The 22,737-nt window shown below is 46.8% G+C and overlaps 1 protein-coding gene across 3 annotated transcripts in view; it reads left to right on the forward strand.

Annotated features, from left to right (window-relative positions):
• LOC115076010 (sialic acid-binding Ig-like lectin 9) overlaps window positions 1-22,737 on the forward strand; it is a 123,693-nt gene that overhangs the window by 24,034 nt on the left and 76,922 nt on the right. For 2 of the 3 annotated variants that reach the window (XM_029577057.1, XM_029577058.1), the window contains exons 2-5: window positions 12,186-12,569; window positions 12,787-13,092; window positions 13,637-13,921; window positions 14,236-14,358. In XM_029577057.1, the coding sequence (XP_029432917.1) occupies window positions 12,186-12,569; window positions 12,787-13,092; window positions 13,637-13,921; window positions 14,236-14,358 (1,098 nt within the window). The remainder of the gene's footprint in view (window positions 1-12,185; window positions 12,570-12,786; window positions 13,093-13,636; window positions 13,922-14,235; window positions 14,359-22,737) is intronic. The other variant, XM_029577059.1, reaches the window with a different exon arrangement.

A 22,737-nucleotide genomic window follows, 5' to 3' on the forward strand; every position in this document is an offset into this window, starting at 1 on the left:
TACAAGCTCTGGAACTGATTGCTGGAGGATGTGGTTAAGGCAGTTAGCATAGCTGGGTTTAAGAAAGTTTTGGACAACGTCCTGGAGGAAAAGTCCACTACTTATCCCTTGGCTCTAGCAACATGGGATCTCTCTACTATTTGTGATCCTGCCAGGTATTTGTGACCTGGATTGACCATTGACCCAGCATACTAAAATCCTTGAGAAATGGTTACTTATACAACTAGATGAGTTTATTACTGACCATAGTGTGGCCAAGCCTTCAGTCAGCCACTAGATGACCCTAGGTCCATTACCATCAGGACTAGTAATATCTTAGTGGGATTTTCCATTCCATTTTCAGTCTCCAATGAGTTGACTGTGACTATCCCGAGGGCACTAGGGGGGTCTACTTTTATAGAGGGCGTGGTCATTTTGAGTTAGCTCTGGGAGAAGCAAGAGCTGTTTTCATTTTCTCCCCTGCTGACCCAACTAACCCAACTTGGGTTTTTTCCTCTGTTTAGAGATTCCTCATCACTACACTCCTTGTCTGAGAGGGTCTGCCTCATTTCTGTAAGAAATAGAGATTTTTGGAGATTTTGGTCACGTTTTGGATATTTTTTTCTCATTTATGGTGAACAACCGTAACCTTTGGAGATGGACAAACTCCAATCCAGAGAGCAGGGGCTGGAGACCTGTGAGCTTTCCTTGCACTCTCTAGGGGAAGCAAGACCAGTGATTTCATTACCCAGCGTGGGATTTTTGGACTTAGAGAACATTGGATTTTTCCCCTTTTTGTTAGTGTGATGGGTTTTATTCCCACCCCCTCCTCATAAGTTGGAGTCAGGAAAGTGAGAATTTTGTTCAAGATTGGAAACATCAGACTTTTCCCCCTCCAGAAAAGTCACAGAATTTAACAAACAGAAAGGAATGAAACATCAAGATCTGGAAGCTCCCAGCGGAATCTCCACCCCAAAGGGACAAGGATACAGGCTGTGGGCAAGAGATAGAACTTTGGACTCAAATAGGAACTTATCGTAATTTTGAGTTTCTTAGCGACCAGACAGATGAATCCAGAACCAATGGGTTATGCATCTCTACCAGTAGATGGACACGTATACCCCTGCAGTGACATCAGCCCACAAGTAGTCTCCATCTTCAGCAGATGGTAGATGTGCATCTCCCTACTGGGGATTGTTTTAAAGTTTAGGAGAAAAGAAGAAGGAAATTAATTCACTCCATTCTCCTGTGATGATACCTTATGATCCCTCCCTCAGTTGAGAATTCCTGAGGTGATTTCTGTGGTCCCTCAGATGAGTGCCTTGGTCCGATAGCTGGGTTTTAGCTGGTGTGGACTTAACTATTAAAAAAAAAAAAAAAAAAAAGGCAAGCGGGTGCAGGAAACCGAGCATGGCGGTGAAGGTATATAGCCTCTCCCCCTGCAGCTGGAGGCCATGCTTGTACTCAGCCAGGACGGGAGCTCTCGTAAAGTTTTAAAAATAAAAAGTACATTTCTTGATGGAAGAGAAGGGGAGTTCAGTAGGGATTCTTCCGCCCCCCCCCCCCCCCCTCTTGATCTCCATGCTCGACGAGTGATCCGATGGCCATTCCTGCCTCCGGTGGTGTTTGGGGGTCAGGGAGCAGCCTGGCAGGTTCAGCAGCCCTTGCGTTTAGGCCTCATTCCAAGGCTTGGCTAGTTCACCGTGTGGTAGGCCATGGCGGTGCCTTCGCATACTTTTTGTGCGCTGTAGACTGCCCTCTTCAGTTCCGTCAGATCGTGCCTTGTGCCCCCGAATGTGCATTTTGGTTGTGCGCCTAGTTGAGCGTTTAGCTGGGCACCTAGTTAGGCACATAAGACAGTGAAATCCCACATGCCTGGTGCTGCGGGTAAGCATTGGAGTATGCCTGGAGCTGGTTTTCCTGGTAGAGATCTAGATGGCACGGATGATGAGACCAATCCTTACTCCCTGGAGAATGGGGATATTCCTCCGCGATTGGAACTTTATAGAACTATGTTGCGATTCTATCATGGAGATGAGTTACCGGATCTCATTTCTCAGACATTGAAGATGCTGGGAGTACCTGGGGTTCTGTTGGGATTCTGCCTGTGGGCCTAGCCACAGGCAATCCCTTACCTTCCAATGGCAGGCCACCGGCAACGCCGCCCTTCATCGCAGCCCAGAGGCCGCGGCTGTTGCCTGTCCCTCGAGGCAGGCCAAGCCCGCCTGATGCCTCCTTTCATCATCGTGGCTAGTGCCTCCTCTGGGGTCCTTGCTCGAGTGGCAGGGAAGCCGTCTCTGTCACTGCATGCTTTCATCTTCTTCACGGCAGAGGGCCGCTTCTGCCTGCTCCTCTTCGTGGCATGGACGCCGCTGATGCTGTCCATGGTCCTGCCCCTCTCTAAGTGTGCCGCCATGCCTCTCCTCAATTTTTAAAGGGCCAGTGGCGGGAAAAGCCCCGCGGCCCTTACTGATGATGTCATCCATCCTTTCCCGGACCATCCCTATAAAAAGGGCCCTGGTTCAGTTCCTTAGGGCCTTCGGATCCAGTCTTCACAGCGTCTGTGGTCTTCCTTCTGGTCCAGGTCATCCGTGGTCTTCCTGTGTCTTGATGGATCTTCATTCCATGTTCTCCATCTTCCTGGTCTCTTTCATCTTGATGTTCCTGGTCTTGTCCCTTGCCGGAGCTCCTTCGTCGCTTGTTCCTGTTGTTCCAGATGTCCTGATGTCCAGTCATCCTGATGTTCCATGTCCTGATGTTCCTGATGTCCAATGTTCCAGCCCTGTATCCGTCTTCCTCGTCTCTGCTCTTCGTCTAGTTCCCAGGTTCCTTGTCTGTTCACCTTTCCTTGCGTGCCACTATCATGGTCCATGACCAGTCCATGGGGGGGGGGGGGGGGTTATGTAGGGCGCCTCATGGTACAAGGCCTACCTTCTCGTCTGCAGCTCAAGCCTTCGGAAGACTCCTGTTTTAATGCCAGCTTCTGAATCCTGGGTCTTGAATCCCGTCCCGGTCTTCGGAGTTCCTTGTGCCTGTTACCGTCCATGCCCAAGACTCTGCCAGAACCTGCTACGCTTCAGCGTGGTCCGCGACCAGCCACAGGCAGCTGTGTAGGGCATACCTCGGTGCAGGCCTCTCCTGAATCTTCGTCATGTCCTGGCTTCAAGTTCCTCTGCCTCGTCTGGAGTCTGCTTCGCTTTTGGCATGGTCCACGACCAGCCATGGGCGGCTGTGTAGGGCTCGCTGCAATGCAGCACTCACCCAGTACTTTCTCCTGAATCCTCGCCTGAGTCTTCTGAATAACCTTAAACCATGTCTGAGTCTTCTGAATAACCTGAAACCTTGTCCAAGTCTCTGAGTATCCTAGTCTACGACTGAGTCTTCTGTATCCTGAGTCTTTGGTTCCAAGTTCCATGTCTCGTCTTGTTCCTGTCCTCAGCCTCCATCTGGCCTCACGCACTCGTCGTTCCCAAGCGGCGGGTCCAGAAGGGCTATCAAGTGGTTGGAGGGCTACTTCTGAGACCAGCTTTGCATTACTGGGTCTCATTGGTGCGTGTAGGTCCTGTGGAGGGCTGAGCCTGCCTCATTCCAGTCCAGACGCTCCTTGCCTTGCGACTTCCAGACTCCTAGGTTTTGCCTCCCTTCCAGCAGATGGAGATAGAGAAAGTGTTGTAGGCACCGCCTCTTAACCTGGTGTGCCACCTGCATCTCCTCAGTATTTCTCTGTCTCCAGCAGATTTTTGTGGTGCAAAACCTGCAGTTCTGTATGTTAGGATTCATGGGTTTCTGTTGTGTCCATTGGTTGCAGATGGCTGCGACCGCTCAGCCTCACCTCTCTTTTACCTTTCTCCTCCTCCTTTGGGAAGATGGCTGCTTCCGCTGCTGATTGCCGAACCCCTCGGCATCTCCGAGCCAGCATGGGCATACCCGTACGCCATGCTTCTGAGGTCTCCTAGGGCATGCACGCGCACACACTGCCCACGTTCTCAAACAAGTCATGGCGGGAATCTCGGGGGCGGCCCCACTGCATGACATCAGTACCTCCGGGTATTTAAACCTCCGCTCCGCTCCAATACAACGAGTTAGCAAGGTCTTTAGTTTTGCTACTCTGACAGCTTCTGAGCTGCTCACTTGGATTCCTCACTACCCTCCGGGGTATTTCGCTACCTACTGAAGCTCTGGGTACCCGCTCCTTGGGGCCCCCTCGCTTCTACTCGCCCCTCGGGGGTTATTCAGCCTAACCTTCAGGACACCCGTCCTTTGGGGGTCTTGTCTGCTTTATTCCAGGTACCCTTCGGTGCTCCTAGGTACTTGCTCCTCGAGGGCCTATCCTGCACTTCGGACCACGGGTCCTTCTCTTCACTCGACTACCGAAGGAAGCTATCATCGCTGCTACCCTGTGAGTACTACAACACTCCAAGCTCTCCTCATTCCACCCTTCAGGTTCACAGCCTATCCTGCGCTGCGGAACACTACCGGAACTTTGCTATATCTGGGTGAGATCATCAACTACATTACTACTGAGACTATCTAGAGCCTTACTCTGACATCGCTGGACTACAGCACTGTCTGTCCTTGGACAAGTATTATCTTCATCACAGCAGTATAATAAAGCTTCCTTTCCTCTGTGTCCACTTGCTATTGAGTCTAGGTTCCCCACGGGGCCCCTCCCCGTGGGAGGAGACATCACCACTTCCACCAAGAGTCCACATTATGCCACAAACACAACAGTTTTGTGGACCCTTGGCCCGAGGTGAATGTTGATACTGCCTGAGGGGTGGAGCCCCACAGGTCCTCACCATCGGGAGGCGAGGTCAGCTGCAGCAGGGGCTACAACTGTAGTTCAATAGAGAGAGAACATCCTGCGTCACTACCACGTGATCGCAGGTACCAGCCCAGAGATGTACAGTGAGGCGCCCTGAGGAGCGGGACGCAAGGGGCACAGTTCAGAGGAGACACAGTACACAGGCAGGACTGATGAGACAAGTATCAGAGCAGGTACCAGGCAGTACCAGAGCAGTACCAGGCAGATCCTGAGGAGCGGGTAGCGCGAAGACTGGATCTTCTGGAGGAGAGATGCAGAGACTGTCCCGAGGGGCAGGACAGCGAAGTGACAGAATGTCTGATATGATGACGTAGGGGCTGCCCCGAGGAGCGAGGAAGCGCAGAGTCGAGTCTTAGTAGTGACGTAGACTGCCCTGAGGAGCGGGGAAGCGGGAGCAAGGTCACTGGAGTAGAGATGTAGGCACTGCCTCGAGGAGCGGGCACCCGAGCCAGAGTCCAGAACCGCAGGTAGAGTTCCAAGGCAGGAACCACATGTCCAAGGAGACAGGAACAAGCACCAGTTGCCAAGTCGATTTAGCGTAGACCAAGGGAGGCGCTTATAAATCTCAAGCTTGTGATGTCATCAGTCGGGGACCCACCTGAGGTTCCCGCCAGAGTGTCTTTAAAGAGAGACTCTGTGGCGCGCGCGCCTAGGAAGGCCCGGACGAGGCATGGAGGTCGGTGGCGTCCCAGCCACCATGAGGTATCTCGGGAGGCAGATGGCATACGGCAGCAGCAGCTAGCCACAGCCACGTGTTCACCCAAAGAGGAGAGCAGGGCAGCACATGACGTGAGTTGGGTCGACCGCGGATGGCCACGACCGCCGGTCATAACATTGTACCTGAAAAAAAAAAAAGAGAGAGGATCAAGAACAGAAGAAAAAGGGGAGAGTTCCTTCCAGGAGGTTGGCAGATCCTGGTGGGGCCATCCCTCCTGATAGCAGTATAGAACGAGCTGGGGTTGGGGACCCCAAAATTGCTCTAGCTGTCGCACTGGGGGTGAAAACTAGTTGTCTAGCTTCCACCCCTTCAGCAAAGATCACTGGAAGCCTCTGCCATTCAGGGAAGTACAATTTTAGTGTTTTCGTAGTAAAGCTTTAAAAAAAAAAAAAAAAAAAACGAAGTAAGCTGTCAGATTGGAGTTACTTTTTACTTTCAGCTCTCCCGGTCACATAGGGCTGCAGTCAGGGACAAAGGCAGGTACATGAGGTGGATCCCGATCCAGTGTTCTCTCTCAGCATGGGCCACGCGGTCCAGGGCATGCCGAGCCATGCCGTGAGTGAGCCAGGGAGCACTGCTTGCAGTTTTCTTGAGCTAGCAGATGTTCCCACTACCTCTCCGGTGGGGAGGGCTTCTCACGGGGGACTACCATGGCGTTACCAAAGTAGCGCGAGCCTGGTAGGTCACAGGCTGCGTCCAATAGAGCGGTCAGCCCATTCCCGCTGAGCGCGGAAACAGCAGCCATTTTGAAATCATTCACAGCTGCTGAAGAGAGCAGCAAGGGGAGGGGGATCTCCCACCAACGCCAATTTGAGCCCCGATGAGACCCAGAGAGATCCTAATCCCCTGGTGGGGGATGAATATGGTTCCTTTCCCTTTTTCTCCGGATTTTATTTTGTTAATACATGAGGCATATCTGGCCCGGAGGGCAAAAGGGTGCTGCTCCCACAAGCGCAGGCCTTCTGGTGATCTGCCCAGGAAGAGGCCCAGAGGTTTGGAAGCTTCAGGAGGTACAAGAATCTGCCTGTGGAGCAGTCTGCCATGGATGTTTTTTCCTCAGAGGAGTTTGACCAGGGTTCTTACACCCAAGAGTGGACAGGATCTGGAGGAGGAGGAGCCAGGGAAGGTTCCTTCCATGAAGGGGGATGACCCTAAGGCAGTTGCCTGTTTTAAAGGAAGGAGTTGGGCTCTTTGATTCTGCATGCCCTGGCGGAGTTGTGGATAGCGGTCCCACAAGAGGAGCCAGATCAACACACGGTGGATCTGGTTATGGCTGGTTTGGGGGCCCGGCCAGAACTTTTCCTTTCCATAGGGTGGTCAGGGAGTGGGACACTCCGGAGACTAGCCTGAAGTTTAGTAGAGCCATGGATAAGCTTTATCCCTTGCCCGAAGATACTCTGGAGCTCTTGAAGGTGCCGAAGGTGGATGCTTCCTTGTCTGCGGTCACAAAGAGGACCACCATTCCAGTAGCTGGCATGGCAGCTCTAAAGGATTTACAGGACAGAAAGCTCAAAGTGCACCTCAAGAGGATCTTTGAAGTTTCTGCTTTTGGCATCAGGGTGGCATTGTGCAGCAATTTCATGCTCTGAGCTAGCTTGAGTTGGGCGCAGCAGTTACAAAGTGCCAAGGATCTATCGCCCCAGGAGTATGGGCAAGCAGAACGCTTGGAGGCAGCAGTCGCTTATGGGGCTGATGCTTTATATGATCTTATTTGCACTTCTTCGAGGACCATGGTTTTGGCAGTCTCTGCTAGGAGACTCTTATGGTTGCGAAACTGGTCAGCGGATGTCACATCAAAGGTGCAGCTTGGAGCTCTCCCTTTTAAGGGCAAGCAACTTTTTGGTGAAGACTTGGAACAGCTGATCAAGCATCTGGGAGATAATAAAGTGAACAAGCTGCCAGAAAATAAGCCCAAAGGGTCCAAAGGTTTTCTGCTGGTTCATTCTTGATTTCAGAACCAAAGGCATTTCCATCAGAGACAGACCTCAAGGAGGTCTCAGTCCTGGTTCCATTCCTTTCGTGGCCGAATAGCAAACCGAGAAGGCTCCAGACAAGGGCCAGGTGGAGTAAAATCTGCACAATGAAGAGCGGCCAACCCATTCCTCAGTTCCAGCCATCGGGGGTCAATTGAGTCTCTTTTTTATGAGGTCAAGATCACATCACAGTTGGTTCTAAGGATGATAGGAAAAGGCTACGCTTTAGAATCTGCTCAGCCGCTAAGAAACATATTCATGGTGTTCCCTATGCTTCACCAGCGAAGAAAATTATCATTCGGCAGACCATCCAAAGACTGAAAATGTGGTGGGCCATTGTTCCCATCCCCCAGGAAGAGTGGGGGATGGGGAGTTATTCCATTTATTTTGTGGTGCCAAAGATGGAAGGGACCTTTGAAGGGACTTGAAGAAGGTAAATGTGGCTCTCAAGGTTCCCCATTTCCGGATGGAGGCTCTCAGGTCGGTCATAGCTGCAGTGCAAAGCGGGGAGTTCTTGGCATCCTTGGACCTTATGGAAGCGTATCTGCACATCGGAATACATCAGGATCATCAGAAATACCTCAGGTTTATGATCCTCATGGAGCATTTTCAGTTTTGCGCTCTACCATTCGGTCTAGCCATGCCTCTGAGGATTTTCACCAATGTCATGATGTTGGTGGTGGCAGTATTCAGAAGGGAGGGCGTGATGGTTCACCCATATCTGGATGACTGGCTCATCCGAGCGAAGTTGGAGGACCTTTGCCATCAGATGGTGGAAGTGGTCCTGCGCCACTTGAGATCCTTGAGCTGGATACTGAATCTGGCCAAGAACCATCTTTCTCCTTTGCAGATCTTGGAATTCTTGGGTGCGTGTTTCGAAACCTGTGTAGGGAAGATCTTTCTCACGGAGGAGTGGATTTGCAAGTTGCAGTCACAAGTTCAGAGACTGTTGGAGGTCCAAGTTCCCAGGATCTGGGATTACTTGCAGGTCCTCGGCTCCATGGCCTCATCCTTGGAGCTGGTCCCGTGGGCGTTTGCACATGTGAGACCTCTGCAGAGAGCGCTGCTTTCTCGATGGGATCCGAGGTCTGAGCAATTTCATCTTCCTCTACCGCTTACAGAGTTTGCTAAGTCCAGTTTTTCATGGTGGCTTGGCTGGAACCATTTGTGCCATGGAGTGGACCTCAGTGGATGGTGGTGACTACCGACGCCAGTCTCTCTGGTTGGGGGGGCTTTGTACCAGTCCCAGGCGGTTCAGGGGCAATTGTCGGCAGAGAAAGCATCCTGGTCTAGACAAGAGCGGTGCGATTGGCTCTACAGGAGTTTCTTCCACTCTTGCACAACTGTGCAGTCAGAGTCCTGTCAAACAATGCGATGACTGTGGCCTACATCAACCGCCAGGGAGGTACCAAGAGTCGAGCGGTTGCTCTGGAAGCAGAGATGCTGATGTCCTGGGCAGAATAGCATCTGGCCTTGATAGCGGCATTGCACATAGTGGGGTCCAACAATGTGCAGGCAGATTTTCTCAGCCGACAATAATTGCTTCCTTTGTTAGCTCCTATTCTCTTGGATTCAATGACCTCATTTCTTGACGGTGGGCATGCCTCATATGGATCTGATGACAACCCAAAAGAATGCCAAGGCACTGCGTTTCTTCAGTTGCAGAAGAGAACACGGAGCAGAAGGGGGTCGATGCCCTCGTGCTTCCTTGGCCACATGACATTCTGATCTACGTGTTTCCTCCGTGGCCTCTGGTGGGCAAGGTTTTAAGGAGGATAGAGGTCCACCCAGGAAAGGTGATTCTCGTGGCTCTGGAGTGGCAGTTTGCAAATCTGGTCAGTCTAGAAGTGGACGGCCCCCTGATGCTGGGCCATCGACCAAATCTTCTATGGCAGGGCCCTTTATTTTCAGATCAAACAGATCACTTTTGTCTAGCGGCTTGGCTTTTGAAAGGAGGCAATTAAGGAAGAAAGTGTATTTGGAGGATGTTATTTTTATTCTGCTGCAAGCTCGTAAGTCCTCTACTTCCTTGACGTACGTCCAGGTTTGGAGAGTTTTCGAGTCTTGGTGTACGGATGTGGGGGGGTTCATCCTCGGTGAGCTTGATGGTGCAGATTCTGGCCTTTTTACAGAGAGGCCTAAAGAAAGGTTTGTCCTTTAGTTCCCTGAGAGTACTGGATTCGGCATTGGGCTGCTTGCGGGACAAGGTTCATGGAGCAACTCTGTCTGCACATTCAGATGTGGCATGTTTCCTCCACATGCAAAGCTTTTGTGCCCCCCTGTTCATAAGATGTGTCCTTCCTGGAGCCTTTAGTCCTTAAAAACATGCAAAGCACCATTTGAGCCTTTTAAGAGAGCCACAATAAAAGATCTGACTTTGAAGGTGGTTTTCTTGGTGGCGATTTGTTCAGCCAGAAGGGTATCTGAAATTCAAGCCTTGTCATGTAGGGAACTCATTTTGTGGATTTCGGATTCCAGAGGCTCCCTGAGGACGGTTCTGCCTTGTCTGCCGAAGTTAGTTTCATCGTTTCACTTAAATCAGTCAGTGGAGCTTCCGGCCTTTACAAATCTAGAGATTAATACACCTCATGCAAAGAAATTAAGAAGTTTGTATGTCAGAAGGGCTTTGTTGCGGTATCTAGAGGTCACTAAGTTTCATATTGTTGGATCACCTTTTTGTGCTATGGAGTGGTGCAAAAAAGGGGCAAAAGGTGTCAAAGGCCATGATAGCACGTTGGTTGAAGGAGGCTATTGTTCCACCTATATCTGTCCCGGTCAACCCATCCCAGAAGGGTTAAGGGCTCATTCTACCCATTCACAGGCAGCCTCCTGGGCAGAGTGCCAACTGGTTTCACCACAAGAAATTTGCAGTCTTTACATACCTTTGCCAGAAACTACCGATTGGCCCCGGATGTCGGCAGTTTTGGTGAAAGTGTACTTCGATCGGGACTCTCACAGTCCCACCCCAGTTAGGGAAGCTTTGGTACATGCCAGGAATCTGGACTGATCTGGGTACGTACAGGAAAAGGAAAATTGGTTCTTACCTGCTAATTTTTGTTCCTGTAAATCACAGATCAGTCGAGAGTCCCGCCCCTGTGGTGGAGAGGAATTTTTAGAGAGTCCACTCGATCTGTCTATTTTAATAATTCTGATTAATTCTGAAGAATGGCTCAGATTTCCCATTAGTCCTTTTAAGAAGTGTTCTAAATGTACTTATGAATTTCTTTGTCCTCTGCTCGTTTTGGGGAATATGGTATAGTTAATTGGTTGAAAGTTTTGTTAAATATTTTATGCTTGGGTACTGATTAATACTGAGGAAATGCAGGTGGCGCAGCGGGTTAAGAGGCGATGCCTACGAAACTCTCTCTGTCTCCATCTGCTGGAAGGGAGGCAAAACCCAGGACTCTGGACTGATTTGTGGTACTACAGGAATGAAAATTAGCAGGTAAGAACCAATGTTCCTTTATGTAGGGGTAACAGTGGGGAGAGTGGGTGTCTATTCATCACACACCTTATTCTGCCAGAGCCAGCTGTTATCCAGTTATTCCTGGGTTTATGAATCCTGGATGCCTGACATCTCTGTGGGATTGGGGTTCGTGCACAGAATGCTGCAGATTTGAGGAAATTGGGTATCTGTTTGTCACTTGTTCTACCAAAGCCCACTATAAACCATTTTTTCCTGGGTTGCTGAAGTCTCTGTGGGAGATTGATGAGAAATACTGGATGGTTTAAGGAAGGAGGTTAATTGAAACCTGGATAATTCCTCTCTCAGATGAGTCAACTCCATTTTCATTGCAGACAGCCGAAGCAAAATGGACAAACTTTGATTCTGCAAATGATAGGCCTTGGGACATAAGCACCACAATTGTTGCATTGAATGAAAGATATGTTGTTAAATTATCACTAATCCCTTAAAATCCTAAGAATAAGGTATGGTAAAATTTAGGCTGTATCAAAAGATTTTTACTAGGTCTTTGAATTAAAAATTAAAAGTATTAAAAACAAGCTAGTAAAGATTAATAGGCAGAACATGAAAGCCAAATTTTACAAGCAGTACAGCCATTTAAGTTTCTGTTATTTGAGCTGAAAGGAACTACAGGTGAGGTAGAGGATTGTAACAGGGAATACGCTTGAGGAGGGGGTTAAATAATTCTCAGGAACAGTAGATATAGTAGACCCGTAGGAAATAAAGGGAGGGAAAAATCTATTGCCCCAAAGTAATGCTGTGGCACACTCCTCCTGACCAGCTAGTGGTAACCCAAGGGGGTTGGAGAGTTCTCTGAGGCGGCTGGGAAAACTATGCAGATGTACTGTGACCTTTGTGGAAACATCACAGGCCTGAGATGGGTTGTGTTGACTTCAGAAGTTGACCAGTGAGAAGGCTGTGAGAAGTATGTAGATGTGCTGTAATCTCCCCAGTAGCAGACACCTCTCTATCATGGACGGACATCCCCACAGAGCTCCAGGAGAGGGGTAAAAAGTCTGGATCCTGGGTGACCCAGGGCCAAAGCTCTCCAGCACTGATGGATTTCAGGTTTAAAAGTATTGCTGTTTTCAGAAGTTGAATATTTTGTCTCTTATACATTAGTTGTAATGTGTTGTGAGCTTTTTGGGTTTAGCTGTTTATTAAAACTGAAAGTCAGTCTGAAATGCTGTACATTTATAACCCTAAGTGTATCTCTCCCTGCAGGTTTTCTCTACCAGGTAACTCCAACAGATTATTATATGAATTCCACTGATAGTGTGACAGTACAGCAGGGACTGTGTGTCATTATCCCATGTAAATTTGGTTTCCCACCAACTGTAATATTAGGAGATAATCCTCATGGATATTGGTTCAGGGAAGCAGACATTCCTGGAATAAACAAACCCGTAGCAACTAATGATGGCTCTAGAGAAGTGTCTGAGAATACCAGAGATCGCTTCCAGCTCGTGGGGGACTTAAAGAAACAGGACTGCACGCTCAGGATCAATGATGCCAAGAAGGAGGATATCGGAAGATATTTCTTCAGGATTGAGGGAGGATTTCTTTATAGTTTCTTCAACAAAATTAGACCTTTTGTGAATATAACAGGTACGTATTTTGTGCTTTTCTGACTTACTGAAACAATTAGCAGCCTTTCAATCAGATGCAACCGATAGACATGGTCCATGTTGCTTTCGTTATGATGCTGTGGAGCACATGGCAATAATATCTCATACTTTCATTTGGCTGTGGCTTAATTTACTGCAGGTATTAACAACAGGCAGTATGGGATGTGGCAGTTTCTTTCTGTCTCTCTCTTCTTTAGATCTCAGAGAGCGGCCCAAGATCTCATATACTGTGATGCTGAATGCAAGGATTCCAGTGAATGTTGCCTGCACGGCTCCAGGGAGGTGTGCGGGAACCGCCCCCATCATCACCTGGACAGGAACTTTAAATAGAGCGAATTCCACGACTAACACATCATCTGCAAACAGAAATGGGACAGTTACCCACACATCCAGGATCAGCTTCATCCCATCTGTAAGAGACTACAACAAAACATTGACCTGTGTGGTATATTACCCTGCAGTAAAAGCATACACACAAAGAACTCTGTCCTTAGGTGTGGAGTGTAAGTAACTTGCTTCTATGGGGAAAATGTTGTGGGACATCACCTGATCAGTGCTATGCTAAAATAATCAATTTTGTCCCAAACCACATGTTCATGAGTGTGAACTAGCCCTGTACAATGTGGATTGCAAAAACACTGTTTGCTTCTACCTGGAGTGGGCCAAAGCCCATTGAAAGTCCTCACAGTTTATTGTATCTTTAACCCTAACAATCCTGCACTTGCAGTAAGCAAGTGAGTATGAGAATCCCTGCTGGGGAAAAAAAGGTTACAGAAAGGGCATGTTGTCTGTTGCCTCTTCCAACTCCCCTACAAAATGTAATTTGTCTACCCAGTTTACTATCTCACCAGCTGTCATAGAATAATCCACTGTTCTATTCTGCAGCACAGCCTATAAGGGAAATGCAGTGACCGGCGCGCTTTGATGTAATCCGTTGTGTAGCACATTCGCTGTATACATTAGTTATGATTTAAGCATCAGAAAATCAGTTTCAAAGATGAGAGCTACAGGACTCCTGATTGTACAGTGCTAATGTGTTTATTTTAGACAGGCCCGAGTCTGGAGACTGGCTGGAATCAAACTGTAGCAAAAAGCATGACAAGATGAGGTGCACCTGTTGGATCCAATCCAATCCACCGCCAGTGTTGTTGTGGCTGATAAATGAGGAGAATGTCACTGGAAATTACACCAACCGTACCATCCAGGTGTTCTCTACTATTTATGGACATACAGCCAACAGTACATTAAACCTCCAAGATTTTTATGGAAGAAACACCAGCGCCATCAATATCCAGTGCTTGAATGCAAATAAACAGAGCAGTGTGAAGAAAAGTAACATATTTTGCAACTTTAATTGTTTATTTGACAATGTTATATATGAAAATTATTGATAAAGTAGTTAATTCAGAAAACCTGATATAGGAAGGGGAGGTATTCTTTGTAAGAGATGGGCAGACACAGATTAGGTATCTGGGAGCATTGGGTGTGGTGTCTGGAAGTAGCAGGCACACAAGCTCCCATTCACCTTAACAGGACTTTGGCCAAACCATTATGCCATGTCCTCTACTGTGAAAAGAAATGTGACAGCTACACTTCAGCCATGGTACTCAGGAACTAAGATATAAAATCTCCTCCTCTTTTTCCAGCATACTCTAAACAGTTGGATACTGAGCTGGTCAGCTGGATTATCTGTGTAAATATAATTATCGTATCCCTCACTGCCCTGGCTGCTTACTACTGTGGCAGAAGGATCAAGTCAAGAGAAAGAGGTAAGAGACCAGGAGAGGACGTTTAGCATGTAGGGAACAAGATTTTGGATGAGTTGCTTTACCTCCCTGTCCCTCATTTCTAATCCCGCTTTTCCACCAACTGACTGTATATAACACTGGGCAAGACCTTTACCTCAGTGTATCTCTGGGATCTAATGGAACACAAACTGTTTTTCTTAATCTGATATTGTTGATCAATATGTTTTTAAAAAATTAAGAAAGAATTAAGGGCTTAATTCACTCAAAATCTGTTTGGTGTCTGGGGGCTAAATAGTGGGAAATATTTGTGTTTTGCCGAATAGCAATCTGTTCTAACAGGAGACATCTTTGTGTTGAGTATCTCATGTATGTCTGGAATGATTCAGATAAGATATTTGGATGGTGCTGGAGGAACCACCACCATAGATGCTCCATTAATGTCCTCTGCTTTCCAGCCACAGGCTGGTCCCCAAATAGGCTATTTACTCTCATACATGGGCATCCTTTATCCACCTGCAGGAGCTCTTGGACTCAAATTAGCTGCTCCTGCTTCAGGTTTGTGTGTGCCCAGATTGGTGCCCTACCACAGCTACACAGCCCCTGTTCCAGTGGTTTTGACAATTTCAAACTTTTTTTACCTGTGGGTTAAAAATAGCAAAGGTAGCTGCAATGTACCCACATCTGCCTTTTGTTTCTTAAAATAAATAAATAAATAAATACTACATGTAGAAAAGAGGAAAACCATAATTATGAATATCAAACAAAACTTCCGCAAGCATTGTCACTCAGAAGGAAGGAGGAACAAATAAATCAGCACTGAAAATATTCCTCCTAGCCCCCCCCCCCCCCCCAAGCCAAAGTCCAGCAAGTTTCCAGGTTCTCTTTTAAGTGCATAGGTAAACCTTTTCTGAACGGGTGATCTTTGCAACACTTTTTCAGAATTAGAGCTGTGGCACATTTGTTCCTTAAATAAATAATGGTTTATTTTGCAGCAGGAAATCAGTTGGCTCACCAGCTTCTTTTTTTAATATTTAAAGTTTATTGGTGAACTCAGAAACATACATTCAAAAATAAAACATGTCGCATGTATTCACCATTGTATTACATTTACAAATAACCGTTCCCACCCTCCCCCCCCCCCCCCCCCCCCCCCCATCATCAACCAGAGATTACTCAAAAGAGAGAAGTGTCCTGAGTCACTAATAAACAAGTCATTTGTCTTTGCTACGCCGCCAGCTCAGATATGGATCCCATATTCGAGTAAAAGTATGCATGGTATGTCTTTTTGCCGCTCTTAGTTTACTCATCGTACATATATGGTCCAAATGCCGCAGAACAGCCGCTGTATCCGGTCCGCGAGTCGTCTTCCAGGTACGGGCAATCTCAATGCGCATGGCTATACATGCCTGCAAACACAAGACCTCACTGCTCGCTTTGTCCAAGCTTTCAGTGTTATGCAACAACGCTAAGTCCATAGGTAATAGGATGTCCTTGTTAAGAATATTAGAAAGCAGATTTTGAAGCCATTTCCACAATGGTTCAATGCAAGCGCCCGTCCACCACATGTGAATAAACGTTCCACTTTCTGCACATCCCCTCCAACATATATTAAGCCCTGTGCGTGTAATTTTACTAAGTCTTTCGGGGGTAATATACCATCGATACAGGATTTTATATCCATTCTCCAGTAAGTTAACAGAATTGAGGCCCTACTAATTTGCAGGAAGATATGGGACCAGGTATCAGGGTCAATACCACCCGGCACAATCTTCTTCCCAATGCCTCATGAATGAAGGAGGGCACTGAAGCGGTCTATTTAGTATCTATAGATTTTGGAGATCAGTTTGTGTGTTACACGAGGTGAGGAGCAAAATCCCTCGAACAACGTCTTACCAAAAGGTAGTGTAATGCTGTGTGAGTAGCCTTTTGTGAAAATGGTAGACTTGATTATAGGCCATCAACTCCTGGCCCTTAAGTCCATGAGTGTGGCACAAGAAGGAGAAGGGAGCTATCCCATTATCCTTCAGAAGATGCTCTAGGCGGGTGATACCAGCAGTCTTCCATGCAGCAAAGGCCCTCAAAGGGTGACAAGGCAAAAAATCCATATTGTGAAATAGGGCCGTAAGATAGTAGGCATTCTGCTTCCCCACCAATTTATCTTTCCACTTATCCCATATTTTGCATTGTGATCCGCGTTGTCGGCAGCATACTGGGACATGGTCTCCAACTCTTCCTGGGCTGCCAAGGCAAGGAGGCCAGTGGAGTACCAGACATATACGCTTGTTCAATCTGCACCCAATGTTTAGGAGCCTGGTCATCATGCCACACCACTAGACTCCGTAATTGCGATGCCGCATAATACCAAGATAAGTTTGGCACGCTGAGACCACCATCCAATTTATGCAAATATAACACTGATCGAGCTATTCTCGGGGGTCTACGCTTCCAAATAAAGCTAAACAGTTTTCTTTGCCACCGGCGTAGCAACGCCATTGGTATCATAATCGGTAGGGACTGAAAGAGGTATAACAACCTCGGCAAAACATTCATTTTAACCGTGGCTATTCGTCCTAACCAGGAAAAAGAGAAGCCTGACCAAATATCCAAATCCCTGTAGATCTTTTGTATTAGGGGAGTATAGTTAAGTTGAAATAGGTCTTTGGGATGGCCGGCTAACTTTACCCCCAAATATTTAATGGTTTTTGACGCCCAACGAAAGGGGTGAGATGCTTTCAGAGAGATAACCGTTTGTGGGGTGCAGGAAATGTTCAGAATTTCGGACTTCTCCCAATTTACTTTGAACCCCGACACAGCACTAAAAAGGGAGATTTCCTGTTCAATTTCTGTTAACGACTCGTGGGGAGAACGAACTGTGAACATAATATCGTCTGCAAATAGACACAGTTTATATTCAGCTTCCCCAACTGCAAACCCCTTAACCCGTTGGTTGGTTCGTATACTAATAGCCAAGGGTTCAAGAAATAGGGCAAAGAGTACCGGAGAAAGCGGGCACCCCTGCCTCGTTCCTCTCCCCACAGTAAACGCATCCGAATATCCCCCATTAATTTTTAAGCATGCTTGGGGTGAATCGTATAGTTTCTGTAGCCAATTGCAAAAATATGGCCCAAATCCCATCCTCTGTAGTACTTTAAACAGAAATGGCCAATGGACCATATCAAACGCTTTTTCAGCGTCGATAGAGAGAAACAGGCTCTCAGGGTCGTCACGGTGTGCTGCCCACATCAGATTAATAAGCTTCCTAATGTTGTCACCTGCTAGTCTCCCCGGCATAAACCCAGCTTGGTCTTGATGCACTAGGGATGTAATGTACTTATTAAGTCGAGTCGCCATAATTTTGGCCAAGATTTTTAAATCGAGATTTATTAAAGATATTGGTCTATATGAGCCGCATACCGTGGGGTCACGGCCTGGCTTTGGGAGCACTGTGATGCCCGCTAAATTCGCACAGCCACTTAATCTGCCTCCCTCCCGCAGGGAATTATAAGTTTTCTGCAGATGTGTCACTATATGTGAGCCAAACAATTTAAAAAATTTTGCTGTAAGACCATCTGGTCCCGGCGACTTGCCAACTGTGAGGGAGGTGATGACGGAAAGAATCTCTGGGGGGCTCACCAGCTTCTTAACATGAAAGGGGTAAAATCATCTCACCCAGTATCCCCATAACACAAAGAAGGGGTGGCCCGGGTAGCATGAGTATTCTCTGAGGAGATCAAGGTAATTGGTCACACGAGTAGATGATGTCGCCTGATGGCATTGACATGTAGCTTTCTTTGTCAACAAGCAGGACTGAATTAGCCATGATGGGTGGGTGATGTAAACCAATGGCACTGAGCAAACCCTTGTTTCATAACTCCTTAGCTATAGCTCTACTAAGCATGCACAGGATTTGTCTCATGAGCCCCTCAGTTTTTTTTTGTCCATATTCCTCTATGGACGTGTACCCTTTCTCTCTCTTACTAAGTTTTTAATTCTAGCTTTTCTTCTGAAATTCACTTTGAGTCACCTTGGCAGCCCCTGAACAATACTTTTCAGTGCTACCCAACAAAAAAAAAAGAAGTTAAAACTACTAGTCATGTCCAGATTGAAGAAGGCTGCTCCCAGTGCCTTCAAGCACTGCACGTGTAATAGGAAGAGTCCGATCTCTGGAAGCTAGAGTAGCAGACTTGGAGGAGCTGAGGCAGACAGAGAGGTACATTGATGAGACCTTCAGGGACATAGTAGCCAAGTCCCAAATCCAGTCTGGCAGCCCCGATGTTGCCTTGGATCAGAAAGGTCTCCCAGTAGGAGAACAATACCCTGGTGTAGTAGGAAGTGATCCTATAGCAAGGACCTGCTCTCCAGGTGATGTATTGTGCTCTCGCACTGAGGACAAGTCTCCAAGGGCTACTGCCCAGGAGGGAAGGGTTAGGTCGGCCATCATAGTTAGTGATTCGATTATTAGAAATGTAGATAGCAGGGTGGCTGGTGGACGTGAGGACCGCCTGGTAACTTGCCTGCCTGGTGTGAAGGTGGCAGACCTCACGCATCACCTAGATAGGATTATAGACAGTGCTGGGGAGGAGCCGGCTGTCGTGGTACATGTGGGCACCAACAACTTAGGAAAATGTGGGAGAGAGGTTCTGGAAGCCAAATTTAGGATTTTAGGTAGGAAGCTGAAATCCAGAACCTCTAGGGGTAGCATTCTCTGAAATGCTTCCTGTTTCCACGTGCAGGTCCCCAGAGGCAGGCAGAGCTCCAGAGTTTCAATGCGTGGATGAGACGATGGTGCAAGGAAGAGGGGATTCAGTTTTGTAAGGAACTGGGGAACCTTTTGGGGAAGGGGAAGTCTCTTCCGAAGGGATGGGCTCCACCTTAACCAGGGTGGAACCAAGCTGCTGGTACTAACTTTAAAAAAGGAGATAGAGCAGCTTTTAAACTAGAACAAGGGGGAAACCCGACAGTCACTCAGCAGTGCATGGTTTGGAGAAATGTATCCTTGAAGGATACTAATGAAACAGGAGAGTTAGGGTATCCCAACAGAGAGGTTCCATTAAAAGCAAACATAGTCCATGTGCCTATATGTAAAAAATCACCGAAGCTAATGATTATTATCCCTAGGACCTGAAAAACAGGTTGTTAATACAAACAAAAAACACACTTTGAAATGTCTGTATGCCAATGCCAGAAGTCTAAGAAATAAGATGGGAGAGTTAGAGTGTATAGCAGCAAATTATGAGATTGATATAATTGGCATCACAGAGACTTGGTGGAAGGAGGATAACCAATGGGACAGTGCTATATCAGGGTACAAATTATATCGCAATGATAGGGAGGATCAACTTGGGGGGGGGTGTGGCACTTTATGTCCGGGGAGAGTATAGAGTCCAACAGGATAAGATCATACAAGAGGACTAAATGCTCAGTAGAATCTATATGGGTAGAAATTCCATGTGTGTTAGTTCCATGAAGTTAGAAAGCAGCACATTTAAGGCTAATTGGAGAAAATTCTTTTTTACTCAATGCACAATAAAGCTCTGGAATTTGTTGCCAGAGGATGTGGTTAGTGCAGTTAGTGTAGCTGGGTTCAAAAAAGGTTTGGATAAGTTCTTGGAGGAGAAGTCCATTAACGGCTATTAATCAAGTTAGGGAATAGCCACTGCTATTAATTGCATCAGTAGCATGGGATCTTCTTAGTGTTTGGATAATTGCCAGGTTTTTGTGGCCTGGTTTGGCCTCTGTTGGAAACAGGATGCTGGGCTTGATGAACCCTTGGTCTGACCCAGCATGGAAATTTCTTATGTTCTTATGCTCTTATGTAAGAGTATAATGATAGGAGTATACTACTGTCTGGACAAAATGGTCAGACAGATGATGAAAGGCTTAGAGAAATCAGGGAAGCTAACCAATTTGGCAGTGCAATAATAATGGGAGACTGGGTAAATGTAAATTCAGGACTTGCTAGAGACATAAAGTTCCTGGATGTAATAAATGACTGCTTCATGGAGCAGTTGGTTCAGGAACCAACAAGAGAGGGAGCTATTTTAGATTTAATTCTTAGTGGAACTGAATGCATCGCTTACATTACATACGTAGCGCAACAAAATAGGTTGACACTGTGAACCCGGACTGGACACAGTAGATTTCTCTCCCACAGTCCCTGAAGCAGGCACACAATGCCGAAACATGGCCAATGCCGGGCAGGCGAATCCGAACCCATAGGAAATGATGAGGGCGGCAGCCTTGATAAGTATATGAGATTAGAAACGGACAAGTGGGTCGGATAAGCAGCCAGGGAGAAGGGATTTTACAAGTAAAAAGCAAAAAAGCAAAAAGCAAAAAAGATGAAAATAAGAAATGTGAATAATAAAGAGCAATAGACGGGGCAAATGAGAGGGATAACTAAAAAGTGGTTATCCTCAAACAGAGCCACAGTACAAAAAAGACCACCGAGCAAGGTGTTCCCTTGAACCAGTGGGTGTTGGAGAATTATTCTGTAAAGGGAAAGAGGTTAGTTGGTGCATATTAATTGCATCAATGGCATAGGATCTTCTTAGTGTTTGGGTAATTGCCAGGTTCTTGTGGCCTGGTTTGGCCTCTGTTGGAAACAGGATGCTGGGCTTGATGGACCCTTGGTCTGACCCAGCATGGCAATTTCTTATGTTCTTATGTTGATTTTCAGTGGTCATGACATCAGTTACCAGTGTCTTTTAAAGCCAGATCACGATGCACCTACTTATGACCATTGCAGCTGGACATCTCCAAGGGCCCAGCGTACTTGGGCCTGGAAGATGGAGGAATTTTGCTGGTCTGAGAAAAGCCAGTGGGGCCTCCTCAAGCTCCCTTCATGCTGAGTTGAATAGGAGCTCCTCAAGTAAGCTTCCCACCTGCGGTGCAGATCCTGAATCTGCCCACCTTTCAGGGTCAAGTAAAGTGTGAAAACACTGGGCACAGAGAGTCTGTAAGCCCCACTGCAGGCCCCATGGGGATTGTTTGCATAAGAAGAAGTGCCATGTGGTAGAGTTGTGGGCGCCATCAAAGTGGAGATTTTGCTCCACCCCACTGACACACTTGACACTGATGCATCAAGGCCCACTGCTATCGAAACGATTATCAGTGCAATAGCCCTCGATGCTGTCAGTGCATCGGCACCCATAGCTGTTGACGCACTGGCCCTCTTAGCTGTCAGCATACAAGTTGGCGCCATGGACCTCAATTCAGCTGACGTAGTTGTTTGCAACAGCACCAACGTAACTAGAACATTGACCACTGGCCCTGACAACACATTCAGGATGGGATTGAACAGCAAGAGGCCCCAAAGGAGATTCATTTCACTTACCTTCAAGAGTCATGTCTCCATCTAGATTCCTGGAGCATGGACTTTGTCTGGAGTCTCCAGATCTGATATGTTTCATGGTATCTCTGGTTTCCATGCACCCACCAATCGAGTTGGTCTAGGAGTCCAGTGGGAGCTTCCCAAGAATATGAACCTATTCTCTCCAATTCTTTATTCTTTACATTGGCTACCTGTAGAATACAGAATAAAATATAAAATACTATCTATCATTTACAACCTCCTAAATGAAGATACCTCCTCTTGGCTCAGTTCACAATTACATATTTACAGACCAACTAGAAGTCTTCGGCCCATAAGAGCCTACTACAAGTACCAACAATTAAGCCCACCTGACTTGACATTACAAGAAAGCGTACCTTCTCTGTTGCAAGGTCCCAGCTTTAGAATTCAATCCCAGACAGGCTAAGAAATGCCGACAGCAAGAAGGAATTAAAAAATAATCTAAAAACCTATCTTTTTGAAGCAGTGTTCACCAGAAACAGCTAGCTAGAAAAGTCTCTACACCTAATATCTACTCCGTAGAGCCTACCCTAACTTCTAACGCACCCCTCTTTGCCCTTTTCCCCCACACCCAATCCTCGAGACCCTGGTATAACTTAGCTTACTTTTTTCTAATTTAATCTTAAATTTATTTAATTTTATTTCTACTTATTTAAATATTTATCTCTAATGTTTTTATTCTGCTCTGCCTAAATTAATTATATTCTGTCAAACTGTTCTCGTGATGTTCTTCTTCTTATTATTATGTATGTACTGGTTGTAAACTATTTTGACTACCCCCCCCCCAGTAAAAAAAAACAGTATATAAAAATTGTCTAAATAAATAAATAAATATTCTGGTTGTTGAAGATGTCCCTCTCCAATTCCTTGTCAAAGGTCACAGCAGCCCATGGGCCAGGAAATGGAATTGCATTAGTAGCATGGGATCTTCTTAGTGTTTGGGTAATTGCCAGGTTCTTGTGGCCTGGTTTGGCCTCTGTTAGAAACAAGATGCTGAGCTTGATAGGGGTGTGAATCGTGTGATCGATCGTCTTAACGATCGATTT

This window comes from Rhinatrema bivittatum, chromosome 14, assembly GCF_901001135.1.
Source record: "Rhinatrema bivittatum chromosome 14, aRhiBiv1.1, whole genome shotgun sequence".
NCBI lineage: Eukaryota > Metazoa > Chordata > Amphibia > Gymnophiona > Rhinatrematidae > Rhinatrema > Rhinatrema bivittatum.